General features: G+C 52.5%; 1 protein-coding gene and 1 pseudogene across 2 annotated transcripts; both read right to left on the reverse strand.

Moving 5' to 3' along the window:
- Positions 1-313: 313 nt before the first annotated feature.
- On the reverse strand, positions 314-2004 carry LOC123635809 (annotated as a pseudogene). Its single transcript, XR_006734212.1, has one exon. The product of XR_006734212.1 is annotated as an uncharacterized LOC123635809 (transcript).
- ZNF362 (zinc finger protein 362) lies at positions 314-26713 on the reverse strand. The gene is made up of 8 exons (XM_045548346.1): positions 25791-26713; positions 20303-20366; positions 19910-20156; positions 16538-16865; positions 15578-15802; positions 5482-5560; positions 5203-5361; positions 314-2098 (listed from the first exon to the last, which is right to left on the reverse strand). Exons 1-8 carry the CDS (start codon positions 25826-25828, stop codon positions 1982-1984), a joined length of 1257 nt encoding a protein of 418 aa, XP_045404302.1. The 5' UTR covers positions 25829-26713; the 3' UTR covers positions 314-1981.

Genomic DNA, 26713 nt, shown 5'->3' on the forward strand with positions numbered 1-26713 from the left:
GGGAAATGAGACTCACTTGGTGGACCCAATACATCCAAAAAGGCTCCAGAACTAGACAATTTGGGGTAAATGTATGTCCCCACCACTTAACTGCACCATGATCCTTAGCACAAAGCCTCTGTCAGTTTGCTACTCACTTCCTAGGAGAATAGTGAGGCAATCAACATGAAACACTCAACTCCGCACCTGGAGGCCCACAGTAAGGAGCCGTTTCCTTCCTTCTCCAATCTGGGGGCGGGGGCGGGGAGAGGAGCAGTGGAAAGGTGCCCCCCAGCCCCACCCTCGCACAGAGCACGCCACACACTGCTGCCACCCGGGTGCAGGTACAGTTTATTCTTCACAACAGAGCAATACAAAGAGCAGAGGGTTTGTAATTCCTTTGTTTCTTGCCCCCTTTAGTGTTTTTCCCCCACATTTGATTATTTTGCTCCCCACCCCCTTTTTTAAATAGAATGCAAACTTCTTTCCTGAAGTGTCTGAGGGGCACCTGCCCTCACCTCCCTGCCACCAAGATGCAGACTGAGAAGCCAACAGACTGTTTTCTCTTTTTTAATAAGGTAACTAGTTCTAAATATGGTGGCCTGGAGGTCCCATAGAAAAAAGCAAAGGGGTGTTAACAGTATGTATAACAGCGTATTTACAGGGTAGTAACATGCGGACAAAAAGCTACAATACTGAGTTTATCAGACGACGCAAGTCAAACAAAGGGGTGGGGGTGGGGCCAGAGAACCCCATGGGAAAAGAAACCCCAGGAAACGTTAAACTGGTAAATCAATGGCGAGTTAAGGCTTAAAAAGTGTATAAAAATAACACAGTTAATATTCAAAACGGAACTCCAGATACAGAATATATAGATGAGTTTCTGTCTAGTTTTCTTTTTTTCCCGGGGGGACGTGGGGGGCTTCTCCGGGCTCTGTACATGGTTCCTATATACACGGACACGCATGGCTTTCAGATTGGGGTGTGCCGTGGGGGCTGGGGACAGGGTCTGCTCCTGGGACCCGCCTCCCCGAGGATCCCTTCCCTGCTGAGGGGCCTAGGGCCTGGGCTGGGGATTCCCCCTCCATGGCAGGGAAGACAAATGACCCCTCCCTGGACACTGCCCCCATCTGGAGGAAATTCTGGAGCGGGGTCCCAGCCCCAGGCCCGCTCCCTCCCCATCCCCCTGCCCACAGTCTGGGATGGCGGGAGAGGTAGCCTATAGGTTTCCTGGCCAGCACCGAGGTAGACTGGGGTGGTCTTCAGGGCAGCGAGGGAGGGCCAGGTCTTACCCGGCCCACCCCTACCCCATTTCCCTGGGCCCGCCACCCAGCCCATCACTGCACCCTTTGGTCCTGCGGATCTCCCGGCCCCTCTCTCGTTTCCGCCTCCTGAAGCCTGGACAGCCCTGGCGGCTGCCGCATCCCTCTGCTCAGCGATGTAGGGCACAGCTCGAGAGGTACCAGCGGGGCACCCAGGGGCGAAGGGCGCGCTCCGGCGACCTCCTACCCCCTCTCACCTCGGGGTCCCCTCTGCAGTCCAGAAACCCAGGCCTGAGCCTTCCCTCGAGACCTGAGGCCACGGCAAGAGAAGGTCCCACGCTGCCCTGTGGTTCTCTGCGTCCATCTGTCCGATTCTTTTAATTTCTCGGTCTTAGCAGCACCAACTTCCTGGCCAATAAATATCTTTTTTGTTATTTCCAAAACAAACTTAAAAAAAAAAAAAAAAAAAACAACAGTGAAGCAAGTGAAGGGTGGGGAACAAAAAGAAAACCCAACAGAGAGGTTCAAAGTGCTCTGAGATCGTCTTTGGATGCTACCAAAACAGTCCAGAATCTTGCAGTTGGCCTGGCCGCCCGCGGAGCTGGACCAGGCAGGGCTTCTGCGGACCAGGCTTTCTGGAAGGTTGGGAAGGTCGGGAGAGAGCCTGGCGGTTCCTGGAGGGCGTCGGGGCCTGGTGCTGCCCGGGCCGTGTCTGCCGGCGGGCGGCGCCGCCAGGGGGCTCAGATGAGAGAGATTCGCACCGGGATGCCGGGGGACTCGGTCCTCTGGGGCGAGTGGTGGCTCACCAGGTGCTCCACCACCGTGTGTTTGGACATGTGCTTCATCAGGTAGGTCTCCTGCGGGCGGGGGCGAGATTCAGAACCTGTAACCGCCGGTGAGGCAGGCGCGGGGGCCGCGGTTCCCGCACGCGGCCACTAGAGGGCTCCTCGGTCAGTGCGCCAGCTGCCGGGGGGCGGTCACTGCTTTGGGGGTCAGATGGGCAGCGGGCATGGGTTCTAGGGTTCCTGCTAGGGGTGAGCGCTGGCCCTTGCCAGCCTGAGAGCCAGCAAGCACAGCTCACCCCTCGGCAGCGCCCGCCTGTGCTGCCCAGGGCGGGGCCCCCAGCCCTCTACCAGCCGGCTGGGGCGGGGTGCTCCAGCTGCCGCTCAGCCCTGCCTGCTGCGTCAACACCGTGCCCGCCTCCGCCTGGCGACCCCAGCAAGAGCGAGGCAGCAGGCCTGGGTGTGAGCCTAGTTCTGCCGTTTCTTAGCGGCGGGAAATTGGACAAGTCAGCTTGTCTCTCCAAGCCTCAGTTTCCTCCTCTGTAAGCAGGGATGGGGCAGGAACAACCTCCAAGGCTGCTATGGTGACACAGATACAGCCCTTAGCATGCAGCAAGAGTTGAGGTGACCAGGCCTTCCCCAGTGTGGCCTCTGCACCCCCTCACTCCATCCTCCCTAGGGCAGAAGCCAGCCCTAAGCCCCCCACTGGCTCTGCCAGGTGTGACCTGAGGTACCAGGACTGGGTGGCCAAGGTGACCCAGGGCTCACTACAGCCCCCGAGGCCCTCACACTAAGCCACATCCTTCCAACGGCCTTTGCCAGGGACAGAGGCGGTACTCCAGGCCCCAACTGCCACTCCTTGGCCTCAGACCCCAACATGCTCAGAAGCCAGCAGAGGAAGTCCCTAAATGTGGTGGCAACGTGCTGTTAAACAACACCAGAGGGAAGAAGTCAGCAAATCCCAAGCTAGGAAACTATTCTACAGTGAATGAAGAGCAAAGGGAAAAAAGGAGAGGAGGGGCCCTCAAGATGAAAAGGCATACTGAGTCAGGACAATGTAGGAACCTTATTTGCATCTTTTTTTTTAAGCACTAAACCTCAGCTGAACTTATTTGCATCCTGACTAAAAACTAATATTGTAAATAAACAAAACCATGGCATTCATGAGACAAATGAAAATGTCAGTGCTGAATGGGCATTTGATGACGATAAGGACTTCAGTTAATTACTTTTAGGTATTCTCAAGGTATTGTGCAGATGCTCAGAAAAGGAGTCTCTATCTTTAGAGACACAAACTGAAATTTGTACAAATAAAACAATATGATGTCTGGGTTTTACTTCAAAAAACAAAAGTATGGATGAGTCAGGAGTGGCTTGTGGTGTCGGGGCCAGGGAGAACTTGAGCCTTGGAGAGAAGCAGGGATCACCTGGAGATCAGCCAGCGGAGTGGGGTCTCCCCCACCCCTTTGGGGCCCTCATCCCTGCACGTTCTGTCCTCAGCCACTCGAAGCTTTTCTGCCATTTGAACTCCAGGGAAGAATAAATGTCACGGACTCAGCACTTAGCAAGCAGCAGCCCTGGTGGCACCTGACAAGTGCTACTGACTACCCCACCTACAGTCCATGCGCCACCTCTGGCCAGTGACCTTTCAAAATCACCCTCCCCGTGGGGCACAGTGGCACGCATGTGCTTGTAGCCCCAGCTACTCTGGAGGTTGCAATGGGAGGATCACTTGAGCCTAGGAGTTTGCATCCAGCCTGGGCAACACAGCAAGATCCCATCTCTAAAACAAAAACCAAACCAAACCAATAAAACAAAACCCAAAGAAAACAAAAACAAACCCCAAAGGTCCCCTCCCCCAGTGGCTTCCCATTCCACCTGGAAAAGTACCCAAACTCTCTAACAGGGAACCCAAGGGCCCACATTACCTAATTTTCCTTCAGTTCTTGTAACACAGCAAGTCTGTTCCACCTCAGGGTGTTTGCACTCACTGTTCCCTGCATGGAAGGTTCTTTCCCCTGCCCCTCGCCATCTAAGCATCCTTCAAGGCTTCAGCTGAATGGTCCTTCCCCAGGTGGCCTCTCTAGACCCACCCCCCTTCCCAACTCCTCTGTCCTCCCTGCTGCTGTCTTTCAAAGCATACTCTTCCTTTAGGGCAGTGGTTCTCAATAGAGGCGATTTTGCCCCCCAGGAACATCTAGCAAAGTCTGGAGACATTTTTGATTGTTACAATGGGGAGGGGGTTGCTACTGGCACCTCATGGATGCTGCTTAACATCTTCCCCCGCATAGGACAGTGCCCCACGACAAAAAGTGATCCCGCCCAAACGCTGATATGGACTAGGGTTGAGAAACTCTGCTTTAGAGCAAGTACCACCATTTGCCATTAAATGTTTATTGGGTGGTTACTTGTTTCATACCCGTCTCTAACAGTAGTTTCTAACCTCCCTGGGGGCAATAAAAACTGTCTGTCTGGTTCATCCTGATTCCCAAGAGCTGGGCACAAGCTTCAGCAAACACTGAGTGAATAAATCGCACGAGCTCAGGCTGGTTGGCCACTGTTCCACTCGCCAACAGCCCTGTGAGTTAATCCATTTTACAGATGAGGAAATTGAGGCTCAGTGACCTTTATGTTGGGAATAAGGGTTCTGTCAACCAGAATATTTGATTAACCAGAAGAACACACACAAGTGACTCAGCTGGGTGCCAAAAGGCCCTTGTTTGGGGAAATCCCCACCCAGGGACAGGGGGCTGGATGCTATTTCCAGTGTCGTTCAGACCTTCCCGGAAACGAGGGTGGCTCTGGGCCAAGTCACTGTGCCACCATGTGGCCACGATGGGGACTGCAGCTTCCCCAGGAGCGGGAAGGCCCTTCTGTCTCTCTGGCTCTCGGTGGAAGGCCCCCACCCCTGCCTTGAATATCCCAGGGCCGGGGAACCCACATTAAAGTCAGGTAGGAGGCTGGGGGCTTGGCCAGGGCAGCTGAAAACGGAAGTGGGAAGCCCTGGCTCTGCCGTTCCCTGTGATCCTGCAGAATCACTTCCCCTGTCTGGGCCTCAGTTTCTTTGTCTGGAAAATGGGAAGAGTCAGTACAGATCTCAGGAGGTGACATGAGGTGCAGGAAGAGGAAGCAGCTCTCCGGGCTCTCCGGGCCGCAGGCGCAGGCCGGCTGGCACTCACCGAGGTGTAGGCCCGCCCACACATGCTGCAGCAGTAAGCCTTGGCGTGCTTGATGGCGTGGGCTGAGAGGTGGATCTGCAGGGAGGCGGAGTCCGAGTAGGCCCGGTAGCAGTTGGGACACTTGTAGGGCTTGTCCTTGTTGTGCTGGCGCTGGTGAGACTGCAGGGAGCACGGCAGGGTCAGGACACGGGCAGGGTGCCCCAGCCCCACCCCCTTGTTATGCCTGCCGGGAGGGAGGCAGCTGTGCACCTGGAGGGCGGGCAGGCAGGCAGCACTCACCTGGAGGTTGGAGAGCTGAGTGAAAGCCTTTTCGCAGCCAGGATGTGGGCACTTGTAGGGTCTGTCGCCTGTGTGGATTCTGCAATGGGCAGCCCAATGAGGTGGAAGTCCCTGACACATACATACCCCAGACCACTCCATTCCCCCCAGCCCTTGGCTGGCCTGGGACATACCTCTGGCCCCAAGCTTCCGGGTCCCCACTCCACCCACTCTCCCTAGTGACCAATGGTGAGCCCCAGGCAAGAGTTGGGGACTTCCAAGGCCACCATCTCCCCCTTCCTTCTCTGGCCTCCACTGCTAGTCTGACCAGAGCCTCCCCACTCCCCAGAGGTCCCCACTGCCCCTAACCCACCACCAGAGCCCACTCAGAGACCCAATCTAGGCCTCTGGCTAATCCTAATCGTAGGGGGCTTGCTTTGACTGCATTCTTCTAAAAACCCCACCGTGCAGGCCACCCACTGGAAAGAACGCAGAGCCACACCTTTGTCGGGACTTTCCCTGCCGGCCCTGCCTCCTTCCCTAAGAAGGAGACATCTCCCTCTCATTGGCCCTGTCCCCTGTCCATGAGTAACTGAGAGACTGCAGGACAGCATTGCCCTGAAGCTTGGCCCCTCTATGTCCTTCCTGGGAACTTCTCTGTCCCCCTATTCCTGAGTCCTCATCCTGGCTCTACTATTTACTAGGCAGGTGATCTTGGGCAAATCACTGAGCCTCAGTTTCCTCATCTGCAAAATGGGTATAAAAATATGCTCCCTACCTCACTAGGCTTTGTGAAGATTATATCTGATAACACGTGTTGGGGCCTTGAAGTTGGCACAAAGTCAGCACTCGGTAAACGTTTGCCAGTGTTACTACCATTCATCCATTCGACATTCATCACAATGGGCACCCACGCGCCAGGCACCGCGCTAGCTACCTGGAATGCACCACTGAATAAAACGGACCAAAACCACTGCCCAGTGGAAACAAACAAGCATGAAATAAGTAAATAAATCACATGTAGAAGGTGATAAATGCCGCGAGGAAAACAGAACAAGGTGAGGGGGTCTATGAGTGCCAGGGGCGGGAGGGTGAAGTTTTAAAAAGGGTGGTCGGGGGAGGGTCTCAGGGAGAAGGTGACACTGGGTGACGGTGCTTGTCCAGCAGCCCAGTGAGGACGGCAGTGGCCTGAGAGATGAGGTCTGCACGTGGCCCTGCAGCTCAGAGCCTGGCGTCCACCAACAGTGGCCTTCACTGCTGTCCACACTCAGGGCCCTGCCCTGTCCCCCGGGCTTGTCTTGAATCATCTGCTCTGGAAATCCCCTGAGCCAAGCAGGTGGGCAGTGACATGCTGGCTGGGCCCGCACCTCGTTTGCCTAATGTGCTGAGGAACATTAAGTGGAGGCCAAATCCAGATCCGGCCACAAGGTGTCCATCCCACCGACCCATCTCACCAAGTAGGCTTGCTCTGCCCATCAACAAACTCATCAGGCAAACCAAGGCCCCGCAGGCAGCCCCAGTGCTGGACTTGGGACACGGTGCTGATTGAAAACACTCCCTGCCGCCAATAAGCCCATGACATTGGCTGCCACTGTAAACACTGACAGAGCCCCGATTCCTTAGTGTGGCCCTGCAAGGCCTTCGTCAGGTGGTCCAACCTCACCTCCCTGCTCGTACGCAGCCTATGGCCTGGTCAGAGAACTATTTCTTTCTCTTTTTTTTTTCTTTTTATTTTTTTGAGACAGGGTCTTGCTCTGTCACCCAGGCTGGAGTACGGTGGCACAATCATAGCTTACTGTAGCCTTGAACTCCTAGGCTCAAGTGATCCTCCCGCCTCAGCATCCCAAGCACCTAGGATTATAGGAGCACACCACGCTACCTGGCTAATTTTTTTTTTATTTTTTGTAGAGACGGGGGTCTCACTGTGTTGCCCAGGCTGGTCTTGAACTCCTGGCTTCAAGCGATCCTCCTGCCTCACCCTCCCAAAGTGCTGAGATTACAGGTATGAGCCACCATGCCTGGCCGCATCTGGCACCCATATCTGACGACTCTCCCACCACGCCTTTGCCCTGGCGGTGTGCCTCTGCCTGCTAACCATCAGCTCCCCGCTCCCAACCCATCAGCGAACAGGGCCCTGAGGAGCCTCCCCTGAGCCTGCTGCCCCCCAAGCCTCCCAGAGCTTCTGCACATGAGAGCTCCTCATCATAGTGCTGACCCCACTGGACCCTTGCAGCCCCCCACATATCTGTCTCCTCTGCTGGCTGGGAAATCCCCAGGGCAGGGACAGGTGCCAATCTCAGGAGCAAGGCCCAGGGTCCAGCCCCCAGCCTGCACCTAGCTGTGCCAAGAGAAGCTGGGCTGATCCAGTTCTGAGAACCCCGATTCTACCTGTACATTTCTGGGTGCCACATGTTTGGGGACATTATCTCAGGCTACTGCACCGTCTCTACATTGACCCCTCAAGGCTCATGTGGACTAACTCCACCTGGTGCCAGCATCCCCTCCATTTCATCCATCCTCACTCTTCTCCAGGGTGGCAGAGGGGTCTAAGTGTCCCCAAGATACACGCTGCCTTTGTTTTAAACTCCACAACTGGCTGGGCATGGTGCCTGACACCTATAATCCCAGCACTTTGGGAGGCCAAGGCAGGAGGATCACTTGAGGCCAGGAGTTCAAGATCAGCCTGGGCAACATAGTGAGACCCCATCTTTAAAAAAAAAATATTTAGGCCAGGCGCGGTGGCTCATGCCTGTAATCCTAGCACTCTGGGAGGCCGAGGCGGGCGGACTGTTTGAGCTCAGGAGTTTGAGACCAACCTGAGCAAGAGCGAGACCCCGTCTCTATTAAAAATAGAAAGAAATTATATGGACAGCTAAAAATATATACAGAAAAAAAAATTAGCCAGGCATAGTAGCGCATACCTGTAGTCCCAGCTACTAGGGAGGCTGAGGCAGGAGGATTGCTTGAGTCTAGGAGTTTGAGGTTGCTGTGAGCTAGGCTGACGCCACAGCACTCTAGCCCAGGCAACAGAGTGAGACTCTGTCTCAAAAAAAAAAAAAAAAATTTAGCCGGGCATGGTGGCGCATGCCTGTAGTCCCAGCTACTTAGAAAGCTGAAGCAGGAGGATCACTTAAGCGTAGGAGTTTGAGGTTGCAGTGAGCTATGACGCCGCCACTGCCCTCTAGCCTGGGCAACAGAGCAATACCTTGTCTCTAAACAAAATAAAACAAAACCAAAAAGCACCCACAACACCCACCTCTTGGGTCCTCTCCTCAAGACACTCCTCTCCCGTGCCCTGAAGCCAAGCCCCACAGGCCTCACACCGCCTCCTCTGGCTTTCTGAGCTCCTCCCTACCTCCAATCCTTTATCCACGCTGTTCCCTCCACCAGCCACACTTGTCCCTCAGCTAATACCTGGCTAAAACACTGCTGTTCTCAGTATAAAAGCCCCCTCATCAGGGCAGCCTTCCCTGATCCTCCAGGCTAGGTTGGGCCCCCTGCAGCCCAGCCTCCAAGTACCAAAGACACCCCCTTCCCAGAGGTCTATGCATGGGTACTTATTTTGTCAGTGTCTGGTCACGTTTTCTTGGCTGCCTCGTTGAGAACAAGAACTCCCTTGGGCTCATTCACCAATCAGTGCCTGGCACAGGCTTGGCACAGAGGGGAGCCCCTAAACAGATGTGGATTGAGTGAAGGAAAGTGAGTTCTTCCTCTCTGAACTCGGTCACTGACAACAGAAATATGCTCCACATAATCAGCAACTTCCATTCCTGAAGTGTATTTCATGAGTGTTTGTTGACTGACTGACAGACAGTCCTCCAGGCACTTCAGGTCCTTCCTCAGGGACACAGCCAAGCCCTCTTGACCAGCTAGCTGCCCCTCCGGCCTCCTCCAATCCAAGTGCAACAACTGCCCAGCCTCCTCCCTGGACTCCCAGCCTAAGCCTCTCCCTGCCTGGCCTCGGCCATGACAGTAGCTGCAGGGGTCTGACCTTGTCACAGCCCTGCTTGGCAGCCTCCACTGACTCCCTCTTTTTCAGGACAGAGTCCAAACCCCCTTCCCCAGCTTTCAAGGCCCTCTACATTCTGGCCTTGGTTTCTAAAGCTTCCTCCTCTGCCACTGTGCTCCCCAGCGGGGCATATTACCAACCTCCCCTGACACATGCAGCCCCCCAGCAAGCCTCTGGGCCTGTGCTCACACTGCCCCATCTGCCAGGAATCCCCTTCCCCCTCTCCCCAACCCAGATGACCCACCCCAACCTCGTCTCCTACTCCCCTCTCACGGAAGTTTCTGCATCCACCAGCCTCCCAGGGGGCTGCCTCTGACCACTCAATTTGTCCCTGTGCGTGGCATCCAGCACTGGGCTGGCTCAGAAAGAGCATCAGGGGGCAACTGCTGGGTGAAGCTGAACAGGCTGCCCGTTCTCACTGGCCACAGAGCTCTTGTCTTCAGCCCAAGCCCTCTCTGTCCTCATGCCAGCATCCTTCCCACTAGCGGGGTACCTGGCCCCGCCTCCCACATCATGGTATGGGAAGCTCACCCTGACTCCAGACGGTCACTCTTCCTTGGGCAGTGCAGGGAAGCTGAGCTGAAGCCGGGGCCCCTGGACTGCCCCACCCTCTCTGCCCCAGTCCCACCCCAGGGGCTCCAAAGACCCCCTCTGCTTTCTTGCCCGGCACCTCCGCCCCCCGGCAGCACCTTCTACAGCCCGACACCCCAGCCACTCCTTCCTGAGCACACACTGCTCCCTTGTGCGCTTCGCTTGAACCTCACTTCTGCCACCTCTTAGCTGGGTGACCCTGGGCAAGAGACTCTGCCTCCCTCAGCCCCAGTTTCTCATCTCTAAAAGGGGGATAATAACGAAGATTGTAAGAATTGTAAGGATTAAGTAACTTCATATAAAAGGTGTTCCTAAAATACTTTTGCAGGGTTCGTTTTTAATACATTAATTTCTATTGAAGATAAATAATTTATGACAAAAAGGGAATTTATTCAATGTTTAAATAAAATTATTAAGGATTCATTAATTAACACTTTTCTTTTCTTTCTCAGGTATTAAGCTGCATGTTATACTGAATGGGTTCAGCCGTGTTGTGCTTTGTTTTTATTTTTTTATTTTCTTTTTCGCCCCTCGCAGCCTTCCCAGGCCATGTTGTGCTTTGTAACCAAAACAATGGCAGAGACAGTGAAGGTTAAACATTCCTTGAGATGATTCCCCATTTTCAAATTCTTGATCTCTTATGAAGAAATACAAATTCGTGCCATATAAGGACGTTTGGACACCTTGCACTAACGCACCCTATGCAGGACCGGGGACATGGGAGCTCTCCGCCAAGGAATAGTTGTTGTTATTATTATTACTACAAATCTTCAGACTTGAGAAAACGGCACCTTCCCCAGCTGCACTTATTATGACACGTGTACATAACATCACACAGCCAGGGAAAGAAAAACAAAAACCAAAAACACTTTGCACCCCGAATAAACAAACAAATCCAGAGTCACTCCGTCTAGCACTAGTTCCGCAAATAAATAAAACTTGGAGCCCTTTCCTATAACTTACTAACACCCTCCCTAAGCAATGTGATCCCTGACTTCTGCACCGTGATGTCTACGGATACACGAGGACCCTTATACCCACCCCAACTGCACAACAATTGCTGGTTTTCTACCAGGAACAGATTAACTACAACAGAAAATGTTTATTTTCTCCATAAAGCCTTGTGGTATTTATTTGTGAGCGGGCTCATCCTTCTGAAGTTTGGACTCGTGCAGCCCTTTGCAAGTCACCTACTTTTCTTTACTTGTCGTGCCTTCCTTTCGCACTGCAGGCCGGGCGCAACAGATTCACCAGCGCCACTCAGCCAGGTCGGGGGTGCTCCCGGCCACATCTTTCTCAAGTCCCAGAGCGGATCTTGCTTACCCCGCTTTCTAATTCTACCTCTGTTGCTTCACCAGGGCTGGCTCTGTTTTGGACATGACCTTTATTCCCTTCATTAGTGGCCGTCACATTGGGAAGACGGATTTGATTCTATATGATCTGATGTCTGGTTCTCTGCCAAGGGACAAACAAGTGAGAAGGGGTCTCAGTGGAATAGCAGAGGACAAGGAATCTGGAATCTGGTCACTGCTTTAGCTTTGGGGTTTTTTTTTTCAGTTGTTTGTCTAAAGAATTCTGAGACTTTTGGGCATTTGGGCCTCTTTGCCACTGGGTTAGGACACAGCAGTTTAATTATATGTGCCAGAGACTAGTGACTTATAAATCGTCTTCCAAATGTTGACAGAATCCTCCTATGTTGTTTGTTTGGTTTCCTATCCTTATGAACTCAAATCACTGAAAACAAAAAGAGAGAGAGAGAGAGAGAGAGAGAGAGAAAATATTGTGTCCTCAGGAATGGAGAGTAATCCCTAGGTCAAGGAATATTCTGGCAAAATACTCTCCTTCAAGGGCCCGTTAGTGTTTTGTTGCTTTTTTGGGTCATGTTCTTAAATGGTATTTTTAAACGAAGCCTACTTGTGAAGAAAACAAAATTCTTAATCATGATTATTACTTGTTACTGTGGTTATTAGCTGGCCCCTTCTGCCACCTTGGTGCCACTGCCTTTCTCAAATCCAGGCCTCTGATTCAGAAGGACAAAATTGTCACAGTGTCTGTTACACGCAAATGCTCTTGGAGTTTCCAGATGGCCGCCGGGCAACACCAAAGATTTGATCCCTCACTTTATAAAAACAGGGATACTCGTAATGATTGGGGTTGTTTTGTATTCTCCATATTTTTAATTAGCCAAACACTAGAGCAACAGCTGCTCTTTGAAGGTTACAGTATAAAAAGTTGGCCAAACAAGAGAAAATCAACCTCTCTGGGTTAATTGTGTATGTACACAAATATGTAATATGAATATTTATGTTTCTGCGTGCTTTTTAAGATGGACAAAAAACTATTTTAATGTACAGAGACTGGCACAGTAAACACCAACGAAGACATTTCTTTTAAAATAACTTTGTCTCTAGATTTAAAATACCCTTATCAGTTAGTGAAAATCATAACCTATCCTTATGAGATAAATTAAAAGACCCCCAAAGATGGGCCAGGGCCTTTACTGCCTATAGTGTTTTTAACCTGCAAAACTGATCATGCATCACACCTGATTTAGTCTTATCAACAGGTTTGATTTCCCCCTGCCCCACACTTGCCTAAAGGCCTCCACTGGGAGCTGCAGGTCAGAAATCGAGTCTTCTGAAAGAAATGTCAAGAGAATGACAGCTCTAGCCAAAGACTGTAACACATACGCTTGACTCCTTATACCTGGGGAACAGACGAATGGGTCAGCTCCCTGGCTGACATCCCCACTGGGACCAGACATTGCCAGAGGCCAAGGCAGGGTCCGAGAGTCCTTAGTACAGAAGCAGATAACTTTGCAAGGTGGACTGACTAACCCAGGGTCATAGGAACAGGAATTGTCACCTAGGATTGGATGAAACTGGTGTCATTGTGGTTAATGTTCTATTTTCTAAAGGCATATGAGAAAACTCTTTTTTTCTTTGATCTATCTCTAATCCTCGATTTAGGAGGCTGTATTTCACAAACTGGAATAAAATATTCTTTAAATGGTGCCTTGTTCCAACTAAACCGTCAGAATTCTGGGGTGGGAGGGACTATAAAAATTTAAATATAGGTAGATATAAACTAGTTATCAAAAAAAATTTTAAATAATAATTCTAGGCAGGGCACAGTGGCTCACGCCTGTAATCCTAGCACTCTGGGAGGCCGAGGCGGGAGGATCGCTCAAGGTCAGGAGTTCGAGATCAGCCTGAGCAAGAGCGAGACCCTGTCTCTACTAAAAAATAGAAAGAAATTAACTGGACAACTAAACATATATAGAAAAAATTAGCTGGGCATGGTGCCGCATGCCTATAGTCCCAGCTACTCAGGAGGCTGAGGCAGGAGGATCATTTGAGCCCAAGAGTTTGAGGTTGCTGTGAGCTAGGCTGATGCCACGGCACTCTAGCCCGGGCAACAGAGTGAGATTCTGTCTCAAAAAAATAAAAAATAAAAATAAATAAAATAAATAAAATAAAATAATAATTCTATTGAAAACAATATATGTAATTGGCCTTATCTACAAAGCTGCTCGAAATAATTGCCAAAAAATATTCCAAGTGCCTTTATGGAGACCCTTTTCTTTTTGTGTGATCATTAGTTCTGTAAAGAGGTTTAATAAGAATCTGTCTGCCTTCCTAACAGGATATAATTGGGTAAATCAAATTTGTAACCATGACCATGCCAGAAATGGCACATTTAAAGACAAATCTCATTTAATTTACTAATTTACTATGACAAGCCTGATAGTAAGAAACAAGGACTGTACTTCAAACGTGGGAATGAGGCCTCCCCAGGCCTCCTGCTCCATGGCTTGTGGAATTCCAGCTTTTACAGTTATTAAAAAAAAACAAAAACATTAATTCCTCTTAGTCCAGTAATACTGACAACCTAGAGGGTACCCCTAACGTTACTGGTTGTATAGGCACAATCTGGCAGAGATGAATTAGATGGTTCTAGGTTCCTGATCTCTGAAAATATGATAAGAATGTTTTACACACACACTCACACACACACACACACACACACACTCACACACACGATTAAAATCCTGACCAGGGGCTTTACAAAGTCTCCTGACAGAGTTAACGCTCAAGCCTTTGTATCACATGCCCTAATTTTAAGAACCATGGAACCAGCAGGACTTTGTTTGTTAATCAACACCTTATTACACACACCTATATACATAAACTGGGCCAAATTAAAAAATACCGAAGTAATAACAAAATCAGAAAATGCTGATACAAACTCATGTGGTCAGACCTGTGCCTTAGGAGGCATGAGGATGAGAAAACAGACCAACACCTCGCCCCGATGCCGTGCTGCCATTTGCTTCTGACTGTCAAACCTGCACATCGTGCCCCAAAGCCAGAGAGACAGATGAGGTGTAATGTTTTGCACCGTGGGACAAAGGATATAAGGACAATGGAGATAAATTAATAAATGACAAAAACCTAAATAACTACATAAACAGATTTAAAAAATAGGGACTTCTGTATAGCATTAGTCCCCAAAATAGAGCTCTTTAAGCCACAAACACCATCGCAGACCCAATTTTAGCCCTAACTTTTACAATGCTGATATTGGCAAACACGTGACAATGCTCACAGAGGTGACAGTCATCATGTGGGAAAACTGTGTTTCCTCCCCTCTGAACAGATGAACTCCAATCTTGGTCATCTTTGGTTGGTTTTTGAAAATACCTACGGCATTTCATTTGGTAGCCAGTCTTCCTGATCTCTGTACTGCCCTGAATAAACTTTTCTTTCCTTAAAGCATTTCTACCTTTGAACCACCCTTTCACATACTCGATGAGACCACACACCTCATGAGGGCAGGGACTTCTGTCTGTCTGGCTCCTTGCTGGATCCTCAGCACCTGACACAGTGTCTGGCATAGAGGAGAGGCTCTGTAAATACTTGCTAAATGCATGAAGCATGTGTTCTATCAAAACTAGTTCTATTTATTCCACAAATATTTAACCAATACCTAATGCTTATCGTGTGCCACACACTGGAGATGCGGAAAGGAAAGACACCAAGCCCTTGCCTTCAAGAACTCTCAATAGATTGGGCAAATAGACAGATACGTGACAGCCTAGCTGCTGTGATGGGCACACACAGGGCCCATGGGAACAGAGGCCAGGCCCCTTACCCAGCTCGAGGGATCAGGGAGGGCTTCCTGGAGGAAACTGGACTGAGAAATGGATAGGAGACGGCCTGAGAAACAGGCAAAAGGAGGGGACAGTTTCTCCAGTAAAGGACACAGCATGTGCGCAGACCCAGAGAAGAGAAACAGCAGTAAGGTAGTGTAGTAGTGAGAGCAGAAGCCGGTGAGGTCCACAAGGACCATTGCATAAAAGGCCTCAGATGCCAAGCAAAGGAATTTGGTCTTGACCCCAAAGGCAAACGGCAGCTAGAGAAGGTCCCTGCCCTTCTTTGCACCAGCTCCATGCACCAGGCCACGGGTGCTGAGCTGAAACGGGCTGTGGTAGGCAGCACCAGGCAGGCCACTCACCTGGTGTGCTGCTGGAGGTGGGAGAGCTGTCGGAAGGATTTATCACAGTAGGAGCAGTGGTAGGGCTTGACGCCCAGGTGGATGCGCAGGTGCTGGGCCAGGTAGGAGGCGTTGGCAAAGGACTTGGAGCAGTGCGGGCACTTGTGGGGCTTGGCCTCTGTGTGCGACTTGGAGTGGATCTGCATCTCCGACTTGGTGAAAAAGGTCAGTGGGCATACCTTACACCTGCGGGGCAAGAGGCAGGTTCACACCTGGGGAGATCCCCCAGCCCCTGCCCATACATCTCAAGGACACCGTCTATATCAGAGAGAACTTGCACCTGTGACGGATCTTCCCTGGGAGGAACCCAGGAGGCACAGGCCCACCTGAAAGATGGGGGCAGGCTCCCAGCCTGGGCGCCCTCCAATCTGGAAGAGGAAGCTCTTACATCTGGGGGAGCATTTACAGCTCAAAGGGAAGACAGGCCTCATGATCCCGGTGAGGGTTTGCCCAGGGCCACGTCCCACAGATCGAGGGGATAAGGCTCTAACACTCTAGGTAGTTCTCAACCTCGCTGCACATTACAATTGTCTGTGGAGCTTCCAAGACATCTCTGGAGTTTCTGGAGATGCAAGTTTCTGGAGATACAGTCCTGGCATTAGCATTTTTGAAAGCTCTTCATGTGATTTTAAGGCAGCCAGGATTGAGAACACTGCTTAAAGGGAAGAGGAATCGGACTCTCACAACCCCAGGTTGTGGGGGTGACTATCAGCCACAGACCACCATGAGGGGCTAAGGTTCTAGTAACCCCTCTCCAGGCCCCGCCCCCCACCGGGGCTAGGATGTGGGCGGGGCTCACCACAAGACCCCGCCTCCTGCACCTGAGCCCCCACTCTCAGCCTGGTGCTGGGCTCCTAGGACAGCCCTGGCCCAAGCCCCAGTCCCAAGCCCACCCGGACCCCGTCCCGTCGAGACCCCCACCTGTACGTCTTGCCCTCCTTGGCAGTCTCGCCCGAGGCCAGGATGGGGTAGGGGACTACTAGGACAGGCGGACCCCCAGGGTTCTCCGCCTTGATCTTTTTGCGGCCGCGTTCGGACTTGGGGGGGCCAAGCAGGCCGTGGCCCTGGATTGTCTTGATGGAGTCCAGGAGTGGGGGGCTGGTGATCCCTGAGATGAGGGTGGGGGATGAGGCGATGAGGCGGCTCTGGCTGGTGGTGGTGGGTGTGGACGGGGTGCTGGTGCCCGTGCCCGTGCCCGCGCTCGACTCCGATGTGCTCACAGCCGGGGTCCGGGAAGAGAGCCCCAGACCTGCGAAGACACGTTGGTGGGGGGGGGGGGCGGTGAGGGGAGCCGCAGAGGCCGGCCCCGCCCCACCCGCCCAGCTGTGGGACTTGGGCAGGCCGCCGGCCTCTGAGCACCCCCTTCCCATTCCTCAGTTATTACCCAGGGGCAACTAAATGAGAGCTCGTGTATGTGTAAGATGCCTTCGGTACCTTAACGCTAAATTGAGTTAGGTTAGTAACAGAGGCCCTTTGGAAATAACTGAAGCCATAGAAAAAGACTGTGCACAAGGGTGTTCACTACTGTCTTATTCATAATAGCAAAAATTTAGAGGCAACTGAAATACGCAACATTAGGAAGGGTTCACTAAACAGGGATCAACCTCCTCTGCTGAACAGCCCATTAAAAAGGAGGTTGTGTTTGTTTAAACGAACTGCATACGTACCCACAGAAAAATAAGTAGGAGAGGGTGTGCCAAAATGTGATGTGGATGGTAGAATTAGGAGTCATTTTTTTAAAATTTGGCTTAACTGTACTTTCTGATTCTTTGACAATGAACTTTTTAAAAACTCCTGTAACAAAAGTTTTCTTTTAAAAATGAAGGAACAAGAAATATTAGCAATATCAAGTAGACAAAAAGATAAAAATTGTATCTATTCGTGTGGTTCAAACTTTTCTTTTTTAAAAAAAGGAATTAAAAATCTGGGCATTGAAAAAGATAATATGGAGTCAGCACCAGTATGTTTTGTATCATACATTGGTGGTGGGAGTATACATTTGTGCAGCCTTAATGGAGGGTAGTTTGGCAACACCCGTTAAAATTTTAAATGTACATAAACTTTTGACTAAGCAATTCTGCTTCTAAAAAGTCTACCATAAAGAAATGTTCCCACATGAGCACAAATATCCGAGTACATGGGCCTTCCATACAAAACTGTGATCAGACAAAATTGGACACAACCTGTTTGTCCTCAGTAGGGGCTTTGCAAGCAGATATGGTCTGTCCTCCGTATGGAGGACTGCACAGCCACTAAAATAAGATTGAGGTGATGCAGTGACAGAGAGAGAATGCCAAAATGTGCGATCAGGAGAAAAAGGCAAACCACAGACATCATGAGCCCATCTATTTTAAACAATGCAAACTACATACGTGTACATGTGTATAAGGACAACATACATGTGTGTGAGTGCACAGGGATAGATCTGAGAAGAAACACATCAAACTGCTAACTGTGGTTCTCTCTAGGGAGGGAGAAGAAGCTTTGGGTAAAAGGAGATTTTCATATTTTGTCTATCTGCTTCTATGTTATTTGAATCTTTTACCTGGTAAATTCATCCATTTTTTACATCTGTGATTAAAGGATAAAATACAATAAATTATAGAGAAAACATAAAAATTCTAACAATAGTACAACTAAAGCTAATTTTTCCTCCTTTTAGCTTGTCTGCAATTTCTAAATTCTCTATAATGACTATGTATTAGATTTATAATAAAAAATGAATAAATATGTTTATGATAGAATGGTTAGTAGGAAAAGCAAGGTAAAGTCATGGGTACAGCCCTACCACAAGCTCAGCAAAACACATATACATATTAAAAAACAAACAAAAAAAATGGAAAAGGAAGGAAATGGACCAAAAGGCTCTCTAAGCTGCTGGGCTGGGAGCTGGGGATTATGAGCGATTTTTGTTTCTCCTTTTTCCAAATTTCCTTTAATATGCTTATATTACTTTTTTAATATTACTTTTATAATGAAAAAATAAATTTAATAAAATCATAATAACGGGGGATGTGTACAGTGTGTATCTGAGAAAAGGAGGGAGGGAGAGGCGTCTGGCTGGCGGTGGGGGAGGGGGACAAAGCCCTGCCACAGTGGCCTCTGAAGAAAGCCTGTCCACCAGCCTCCAAGGAGGGCTCAGTTGGCTGCAGCCCCTTGACACTACCCCAGGATGTCCCTCTGGCACCCCAGCCTCAACCTACCCAAGACTGAGCTCACAGCTTTCCCCAATCCTGTTCTTCCTCTGTGATCCCATCGCAGGGGCAGTGCCCTGGAGACTCTCGTCTCCTCCCTCTCCAGCGCTGAGCCCTGTCCACTCTTCCCCCGCAGTGTGTCTCGTATCTGTGCATCTCTCCATCCCCACTGCCACTGCCTTGCCCAGGCCACCATGCTCTCCTGACGACCCAGTCTCCACCTTGCAGCCAGACTCAGCTTTCTCCTGCCCAATCTGAGCATTTCCTTCCCCTACTCAAAAACCTCCTATGGCTCCCCACTGCCCAAGGGTAAAGTCCAGACTGCTTAGCATGGCCCGCCAGGCCTCGTGCCCGCTTCCTCTGGGACACAGCAGAACTGAGTGTAGAAAAAGGGCTAAGAAACGGGCTCTGGAACCACACTGCCTGCCCTTGCCTCTCACTAGCTATAAACCATGGTTGCACGTGGCTTTACCGTTCTCTGCCTCAGTTTCCTCATCTGTTGAATGGAGAGATTAGGGTGAAACTGCTGTTTTTGTAAGTCAAAATGATCCACCGTTCAACCTAATACTAACAGCACTCACCTCACCAGGCTGCTGCGGGTGGTACGATGAATATTGGTAAACACATACAGGTGCTCAACTCGGGTTCGCTGCCGTCACCATCATCATCCTTTGGCCCTCCCCACCCCAGACTGTCCTCCTCTTGCTTCCTACACACACCTCCCTCTTCCTGGCCCATTTCCCTAGTTTGCAGCCAGCTTTTCCTTACGTTTCTACTCCTCCAAGGAAGTCATCTTCCACCCCCAAATCTGGTCAGAGTTGTTCTCTGGACCCCCCAAGTTCTCTGTGTTAACTTGGCTTTCCATGGTGAGCCCCCAGCGGACACCGACCCGCCCCCGTCCAGTCCACTGGGGGCGGAGGAGGGTCCTTCCAGCACTCGTCTGACCAGCCCCACGACCTCGTGCTTCGCGACCCAGGCTTCCCGAGGCCCTGTCCCCGCCCGGGCCCTGTCCCCCCCCAGGCCTTGCTGCCCGCTCCCACCTGGCCCCGCCCTACCCTCGCCGGCCCCGCCCGCCCCGGGCCCCGCTCCCGCCGCGTACCTGTGACAGTGCTGGTGGCCGGTCGCGCGTGCAGTGCCACGTCGGGCTGCGGCACTGCCTGCGGGTGCAGCCCGGGCACCTGCTGCAGCTTGGGCAGCGACATGACGGCCTGGCTGCTCTCGGCGGGCGCCGGCGGCACCAGCAGCGGCTGCTGCGACGAGGCCGACGTGGGCGGCAGGTGAGGCGGCCGGATCTTCTCAGCCATCAGCTGCTCCTTGATCTTGTTAATCAGGACCAGGTTGTCCAGCTGCGGGCGGGAGAGGAGAGGGGCTGAGGGGGGCTGGGCCGTGCCCCCACTTCCCCGGCCCCCCGGTCCACCCGCGAGCCCCCTCGCCCCTCACGCGGGGCACGGCGAAGCAGCCCCCAAGGGGGAGGGCAGCTGCAAGGTCTTACCTGGCTGGGCATGGTGGGAGGAGGGGGCCAGAAGTAGGGGTTGTTAAATCGAGGCTCGGCCATCCTGCAGAGAGAGAGCGACTGTCATGGGGAAAGGAGCCCTCCCCACGGGCCTGGGGTGAGCTCAGGTCAGCTGCACCCACCTAAGTCGGGGCCAGTGTCTGGGACCCCTGCCCCCGTGGCACCCTCAGCTTCACAGCAGAGCAGCCTCCCACCAGGCCCCGGGTGGTAGGGCCACATCTCCAGGCTGAAGAGTCTGGAATTCAGTGTGCCCCTCAGTGGGCCCCAGCGGGCAAAGGTCACGTCCAGACCTGAGTGCTCCCAGCCCACCCCCACCCAACCCCGCCATGCTGGCAGACCAATCTCCATCCCCAGGAGGGCCCTCGGCTGCACAGGCGACCCCACGGACCCATGGATTCCACATAGAAGCCCCAACCCCACCCCAGAGACAAACCAGGGAGTCCTGGAGTAACTCTGTAAATGGCCACAGAGCAGAAGCAACTGCCCATCCCTGCCCCCTGCCCTTCTGTCCCCTGCCCCCTCGAGTACAGACATCCTCATCAAAATACAGGGGGCAACTCAGGGTGACCAGATACAGCCTTTCTGAAGGACAGTTTGGCAGGACGAGTTAGAGAGACCCCAATGATTATTGCCCTTTGACTCAAGAAATTGTACTTCTGTAAAGTTATCTTCAAGAAACAGGCAACATTTGGTCATAGGAGGGCATGTGTGACATTTGACCTACAAGGATGTGCGTCAGAATGCTGTGCTTAATTAAGGAGAGGGCTGAGGAGGCCTGAAGCTAGGGATGTTTGGGGCTCCTTAGTAAAAGTGTATGACGAAGTGTGTGACAATCTGTCTGGTGGCCCTCACCTCTGGCAAGTCCCATGGCAGGCCTGTGCAGGTAGAAGGCCTTTCAACCAGGCCAGTATGAAGGACGGGCCTTCAGGGATATCTCAGTCTTCCAGAGGGTTTGAGTCTTCCTGCGACCCTAGAGTAAGTCAAGAAGTGACCTACAGGGACCATCCTGCACAGAGGTAGTCCATTAAGTCTTGCTCCCTACAAAGTTTCTCTTAACTCACTGTCGAAAATTACTCACCTAACTGCTATTGTTGCTTAAATGATATTGTTTATTTTGACAGGAAAGGACAAAATAAAGTGCCTTCAACCTCTTTTCCTGGTCCTACGAGTTTGAGAAGCCCCTACTAGAATTGTAGCCATAGTGTTTCAGAAGAAAACCTTCAATAAGGACACAATCTAATCTCAACATTTTAAGCAAGAACTTTTTTGTGAATTATCTTTTGTGATCTTTACTTGGAAAGTAGGCACAAGAGGTACTATTATCCCATTTTATGGGTGAAGAAACTGAGGCTTGGAGAGAGGGAGAAAAGAGAACGTCCATGACCCCAGGGCCAGGGTGCCAGTCAAGACTAGAAATCAGATTTGCTCAAGCTGGTTCCTCTGGGGAATTTGCTTTGCAAACCGTAGGCCTTGGTAGAGCAAATACCCACATGCAAATGGCTCAGTATCTAATATGCAAAAGTCCTTCCCCCTCATTCCCAGTGTGAGTGCTGGGGTTTGGATCTGAGCCTGGCCAGGCTGGAGGTCAGAGTACCCTCCTCTGGAGTAGCTGGGGCAGCCCCTGCTGTCTGTTAGCTCTCCTGCTCCCACCTCCCACAGGCACCAAGATGCTCTTCCCTCTGCCCATCCCAACCCTTCCCAGCCCTGACAGCCCGACACAAGAGTACTTCCTGCCTGGAGTTCTCCCTTCTTGTTCCAGACCCCTGGGTCTTCTTTCCCAGAAAAATTTTTGAAACAATAACAGTGAGGAGGATGCAAGTTACCAAGCGCCTACCTTGTGCCAGGCACACTGACACCGAAAGGCAGGTAGGTAACTCTCATCATCCCCAATTTACAAGTGAGGAAACTGAAGTTCAGAGAGGTAGAGTGACTTGCTCGAGGTCACACAGCAAGTAAGCAGAGAGCTGAGATTCCCACGCTAATCTGCCTGACTCCAAAGTCCAGCTCATCAGTCCCTTGGCCATTCAGGGCAATGACAAAGCATCCTGACTGCATGCATGCCTGCAACCCCACGGGTGAGTACCCACTCACTCAGCAGTCTCAGGACCTGTCCCAACCCTGCTGTTGGCCACAGAGGGAAATGTGGAGGGGACTGAGCTGTAAAGCCAGGGGGAAGAAGTCCCATGGCTGGGGGGGACAGGGAGCTGGGAAGCTCCTCCAGGGGGGCATGACTCATCCATCTGGGTATCCCCAGCACCAAGGCAGGCCCACAGGTTATCAATAATGTGAGTTGCATGACAGAATGAGTAAATGAATCCCTTCTTCAATAATTACATAAACACAATCCCACACAATTATCTAACGCTGCTCACAATTTGCAAAGCTTTTCTGCGCCCACTGGCATTCTCGTCAGGAGGATGGCAAGCAGGGAAGAATTTTCACCCTCATTTCTCAGAGGAAGAAATTAAGCACCAGGAGGGAGGCACCTTGCTCCAGGACACATGGATGGGAAACAGGAGGCAGCGCCGTGCTGCAATGCTGGGTGTCGGCTGTCTAAGCCTCAGTTTTCCTCATCTGCAAAATGGGGTAAAACAAGCTGCCCTGCCTTGTTCCTGCCCTGGCCTGGGACTCTGCCCACTGCATCAGGCTGCTCCTCAGGCAGTGCTGGAGGAGCCGTCTCTTCCTCCTCCTCCTCAGTTCAGTTCAGTGCTAAGTCCAGAGCCACTACCCTGGTCAGGGAGCTGTGGGGAAGAGGGGGGCTTGCCCAGAGTCCCATATCTGGAATAGGGCATCCTCTCTGCCACTTATCAGGCCTCTGGCCAGTCAGGGACCACTCCTCACCTTGGTTGGGGAACCAGGCCCACAGAGGGGACAGGGTCTGCCCTGGTCACTTAATCTGATCTGCATAGCCTCTGCCTGACTTCTCTGCATCCTCGTCTGGCTGGTCCTAAGTAATTTAATGATTCAGTCAGTGACCCCAGCTCTGGTGTCCACCTACTGTGTGCCAGGTGCAGTGAAGGCGGGACAGGGCCAAACATTTGCTGAGCTCCTATTGGGCATGAGGCACACTGCTAGGTGCTCGTCAACAGTTTCTCATGTGAGCCCCTGCGCAACCCTGCGACCCGCACGAGGGTAGGCCCCGGAGACGGTGGGGAGACGGGCAGGGCCAGGCTAAGCCGCTCAGACCCTGTCCCGAGGGAGGGGTTTGAAGCAGGAGCGACACCTCGTCAGATGTGTGTCTGCCACAGCTGGGCAAGGCAGAAGGGCTTTCCCAGCACAGGGAGCAGCTTGAGCAGAGCCACGAGGTGTCCAGCACAGGCAGGCTAGGGACACTGGGCAGCCACCGCAGGCACCAAAGACAGCTGCAGAGTGGTGAGGTGGCCAGAGACACAGGCCAGCCGGCAGGGCACTGAATGCCGTCCTAAGACGTTGGGTGGGAATGTGGGTGGCGAGAAGGCATCGGGGAGTATGCCAGGCCAGGGAAGCCATGAAGCAGGGGACCACCGAAGTCAGGGTGAAGCCTGTGTGCCAGTGACGGTTGGGGGTGGGAGACAGAGGAGCCAGGCGGGCTGGGCGTTGAGTGTGCATGCCAGGGTGGGCAGTGACACACCAGTGGTTGGGCACGACAGGGTGGAGCCACAAGTACCAGACAGAAGCCAAGACTCTGTACTGTGAGCCCCGAGACACAGCCCTGATCCTTGCGGTGGGACCCATTTTTCTTATTCTAAAAGGTGAAAAGAGTTGAATGGGTGGACGAATGATGCACCTCCTGAGAGCAGCCTGCTGATGGCTGCTGGCCCATCTGTCCGTCCGTCCACCATTTGCACTGGACACATCCTTTGGGCCAAGTGGGGACCAGTGCTGGGGAACCTGAGGCAATTGGAAAGAGCCCTGCCCTCTGGGAGCCCCAAGCTAAGGGAAGGAAGCAGACAAGTGACCCACAAGCTTCTGCAAAAACCTATGAGACCTACCACACACCACTGATGACCTCCATGTGGTCAAAGCCAATGGGCCACCCTCCAGGCCTATCCTCCATGGCCTCCTTGCCACCTGGGCCCTTGGAGAACACCTGTGTGCCATGACCCCTGGGTTCCTCACCTTCTCAGCTGCCAAGCTCCTACCCCCACCAACTGGGCTCCTCAGGACGGGGCGGGAGCCCCCTCTCTCCCACTGGCCTCAGTCCCTGTGGCCCATCAGCTCTAGGACTCCAAAGGCCAGCCAAGCCCCAAGTCCCCCCTCCAGCTCTCCCTGGAGCTCCAGGCCCAGCTCGAGTGGCCTCCCCGGCACCTCCCTTTGGCCGTCTCACAGGCTGCGTGGTCTCAGCAGGCCTAAGCTGGACTTGGTCCCCGCCAACTCTGAGCAGGACACCCCCACCCGCCCAGATGGTCCTGCCAGGACACACCGTGATCCACAACACTTCGCCCCCTGCCTCCCACCTCAGACCCACCACCAGCCTCAGGACTCCACTTCCAAAATCTCTCTCAAACCTAGCCCCTCCTCTCCAAGATTCCCAGCCACTGTCACCTCGCCTGGACCACAAAACAGCTTGCTTTGTTTGGAGCCCAGCACAACCGCGTTCAAATCTCAGTTCCAACTCGGCAGCTGTGTGATCCTGGGCAAGCCACTTGCTCCTGCCCCCACGTAAGAGACCAGCAGCCCAGAGCCAGGGACTGACCCCGCCTGGAGAGGACCCGGGAGGACTTCCCAGGGGAGGTGATGCCTTCCCTGGGTCTTCAAGGATGAGCGGGAGTTAGCCAGGCAAAGGAGTGCGGAGCATTCCCGGCAGAAGCGACAGCTTGAGCAAAGGCCCACAGGTGAGAAGCAGAGGGGTGTGAGGGGAGCACTGGGCGTTCAGTGTTGACTGGGACACGGGAGATGAGGCTGGAGCCACCGGCCAGGGCCAGATGGAGGTTGCTCCCTGATTCCCAGGCCTGGAGGCTGGGCTGGAAGCAGCGGGAGGTGGGACGGAATCTGTGGTTGAGAAAGGCCCTTCCAGGTGCCCCGTGTAGAAGGGACTGGACGGCCAGGGGAGGAGGTAGCAGAGGCTGCGGGCGAGTGGAGGGGCGAGGACAGTGGCCAAAGAGGCCTATTTGTTAGAGCTGGAGGCCGAGGAAGCATGCAGGCTGCCCCCGCGGTGAGCCCGGCAGGCCCTCCGGGTACCAACGCTGACAAACACGGCCACAGGAACATGCAGACAGACAGCACCAAACCCAGACACACGGGACAGACACAGACCTGCAGCCCCAAACATGGACTGACAGGGATCCAGCAACTGCCGTGAGCAGGGACCCACAGCCAGCAGACCACAGGAGGCTGCGACAGCAGGGGGAGCACACGCCTCCCGCAGGGCAGGCCCGGAGAGCAGCAGTGGGGCGCTCAGGGAAGTTGGGATGAACACAAGGCCTCAGGCCCCCGAAGCACAAACCCCTCATTGACAGGTCGCAAACTGGAAGCACAGGCTCCTTACCTAGAGTGTCCTTTCCCACTTGGTGAACTTCTACTCATCCTTCAAGACCCAGCTCAAGTGTTCCCTCTTCTACGGAGCTTTCCCTGAACCCCCAGTCAGTCACTTCCTCTGTGTTCCCAACAGCACCTTGTATATGGGAATAACAATAACAATAATAATGATAATAAAATGGCAGCTACCATTGATTGCAACACCTATGTGTTGAATATGTCATGATTCAGGTCACTGAATCTTCCCACTCTGTGAGATGTACATTTAACAGAAGAAGAAACTGCAGCTCAGAAAGGTTGACCAACTTGCCCCAAGTCACACAGCTAGTAAGTGATGGAGTTAGGATGCCACACAGATCTGGGCCCACACTACAGGGCTGGTCGCACTCTGGTGTGGTTATCTGTTTCCCTGGGTGTCTTCCCCACCAGACTTCGTGCTCTTTACAGGTAGGGTTGGCGTTCATTTGCCTCTGCAGGCATCGAGCCCAAGGGGGTCACTTACAATGGGCCAGGAAGTGTGTCAGGATATTTTATAGCCATTATTTTACTGTTAAAGTTGACCCATTGCACAGATAAGGAAAATGAGGTCCAGAGAGGTTAAGCAACTTGCCTGAGGTCACAGAGCTGAGTCTGGATTTGAAACCAGGTCTGTCCCTCACCCTTTCCCAGGAGGGTGGTCTCTGAGGCCAGCCCAGCCATCTCCGCAAAGGGACACGGGATCGGGGGAAGGATGCCGAGGGAGGGGGACACCAGGTGCCAGGCCCTGCCACCTGGGGACGTTCAGACCTAGACAAATGGACACAAAGTGGACGGGCAGCCCAGGACGGAATGGAATGAGCCTTGCCCACTAGAGGACACGGGGTGCAGTTAAGCAACTTCCGTCCCATCCCCCCTTCCCCAGCCCATCCCACACATGTTCAAAAACAAGATTTG

Source organism: Lemur catta, chromosome 3 (assembly GCF_020740605.2).
Source record: "Lemur catta isolate mLemCat1 chromosome 3, mLemCat1.pri, whole genome shotgun sequence".
Lineage (NCBI taxonomy): Eukaryota > Metazoa > Chordata > Mammalia > Primates > Lemuridae > Lemur > Lemur catta.

Coding starts and splice junctions, on each gene's coding strand:
- ZNF362 (XM_045548346.1), bottom strand. CDS start 25,828: ATGAGTAGAAGTTCACCAAGTGGGAAAGGACACTCTAG. Junction 16,866..19,909: donor GGCCACCAGCACTGTCACAG/GTACGCGGCGGG, acceptor GTGTCTTCGCAG/GTCTGGGGCTCTCTTCCCGG. Junction 2,099..5,202: donor GTGGGCGGGCCTACACCTCG/GTGAGTGCCAGC, acceptor CCCCGCCCGCAG/GAGACCTACCTGATGAAGCA.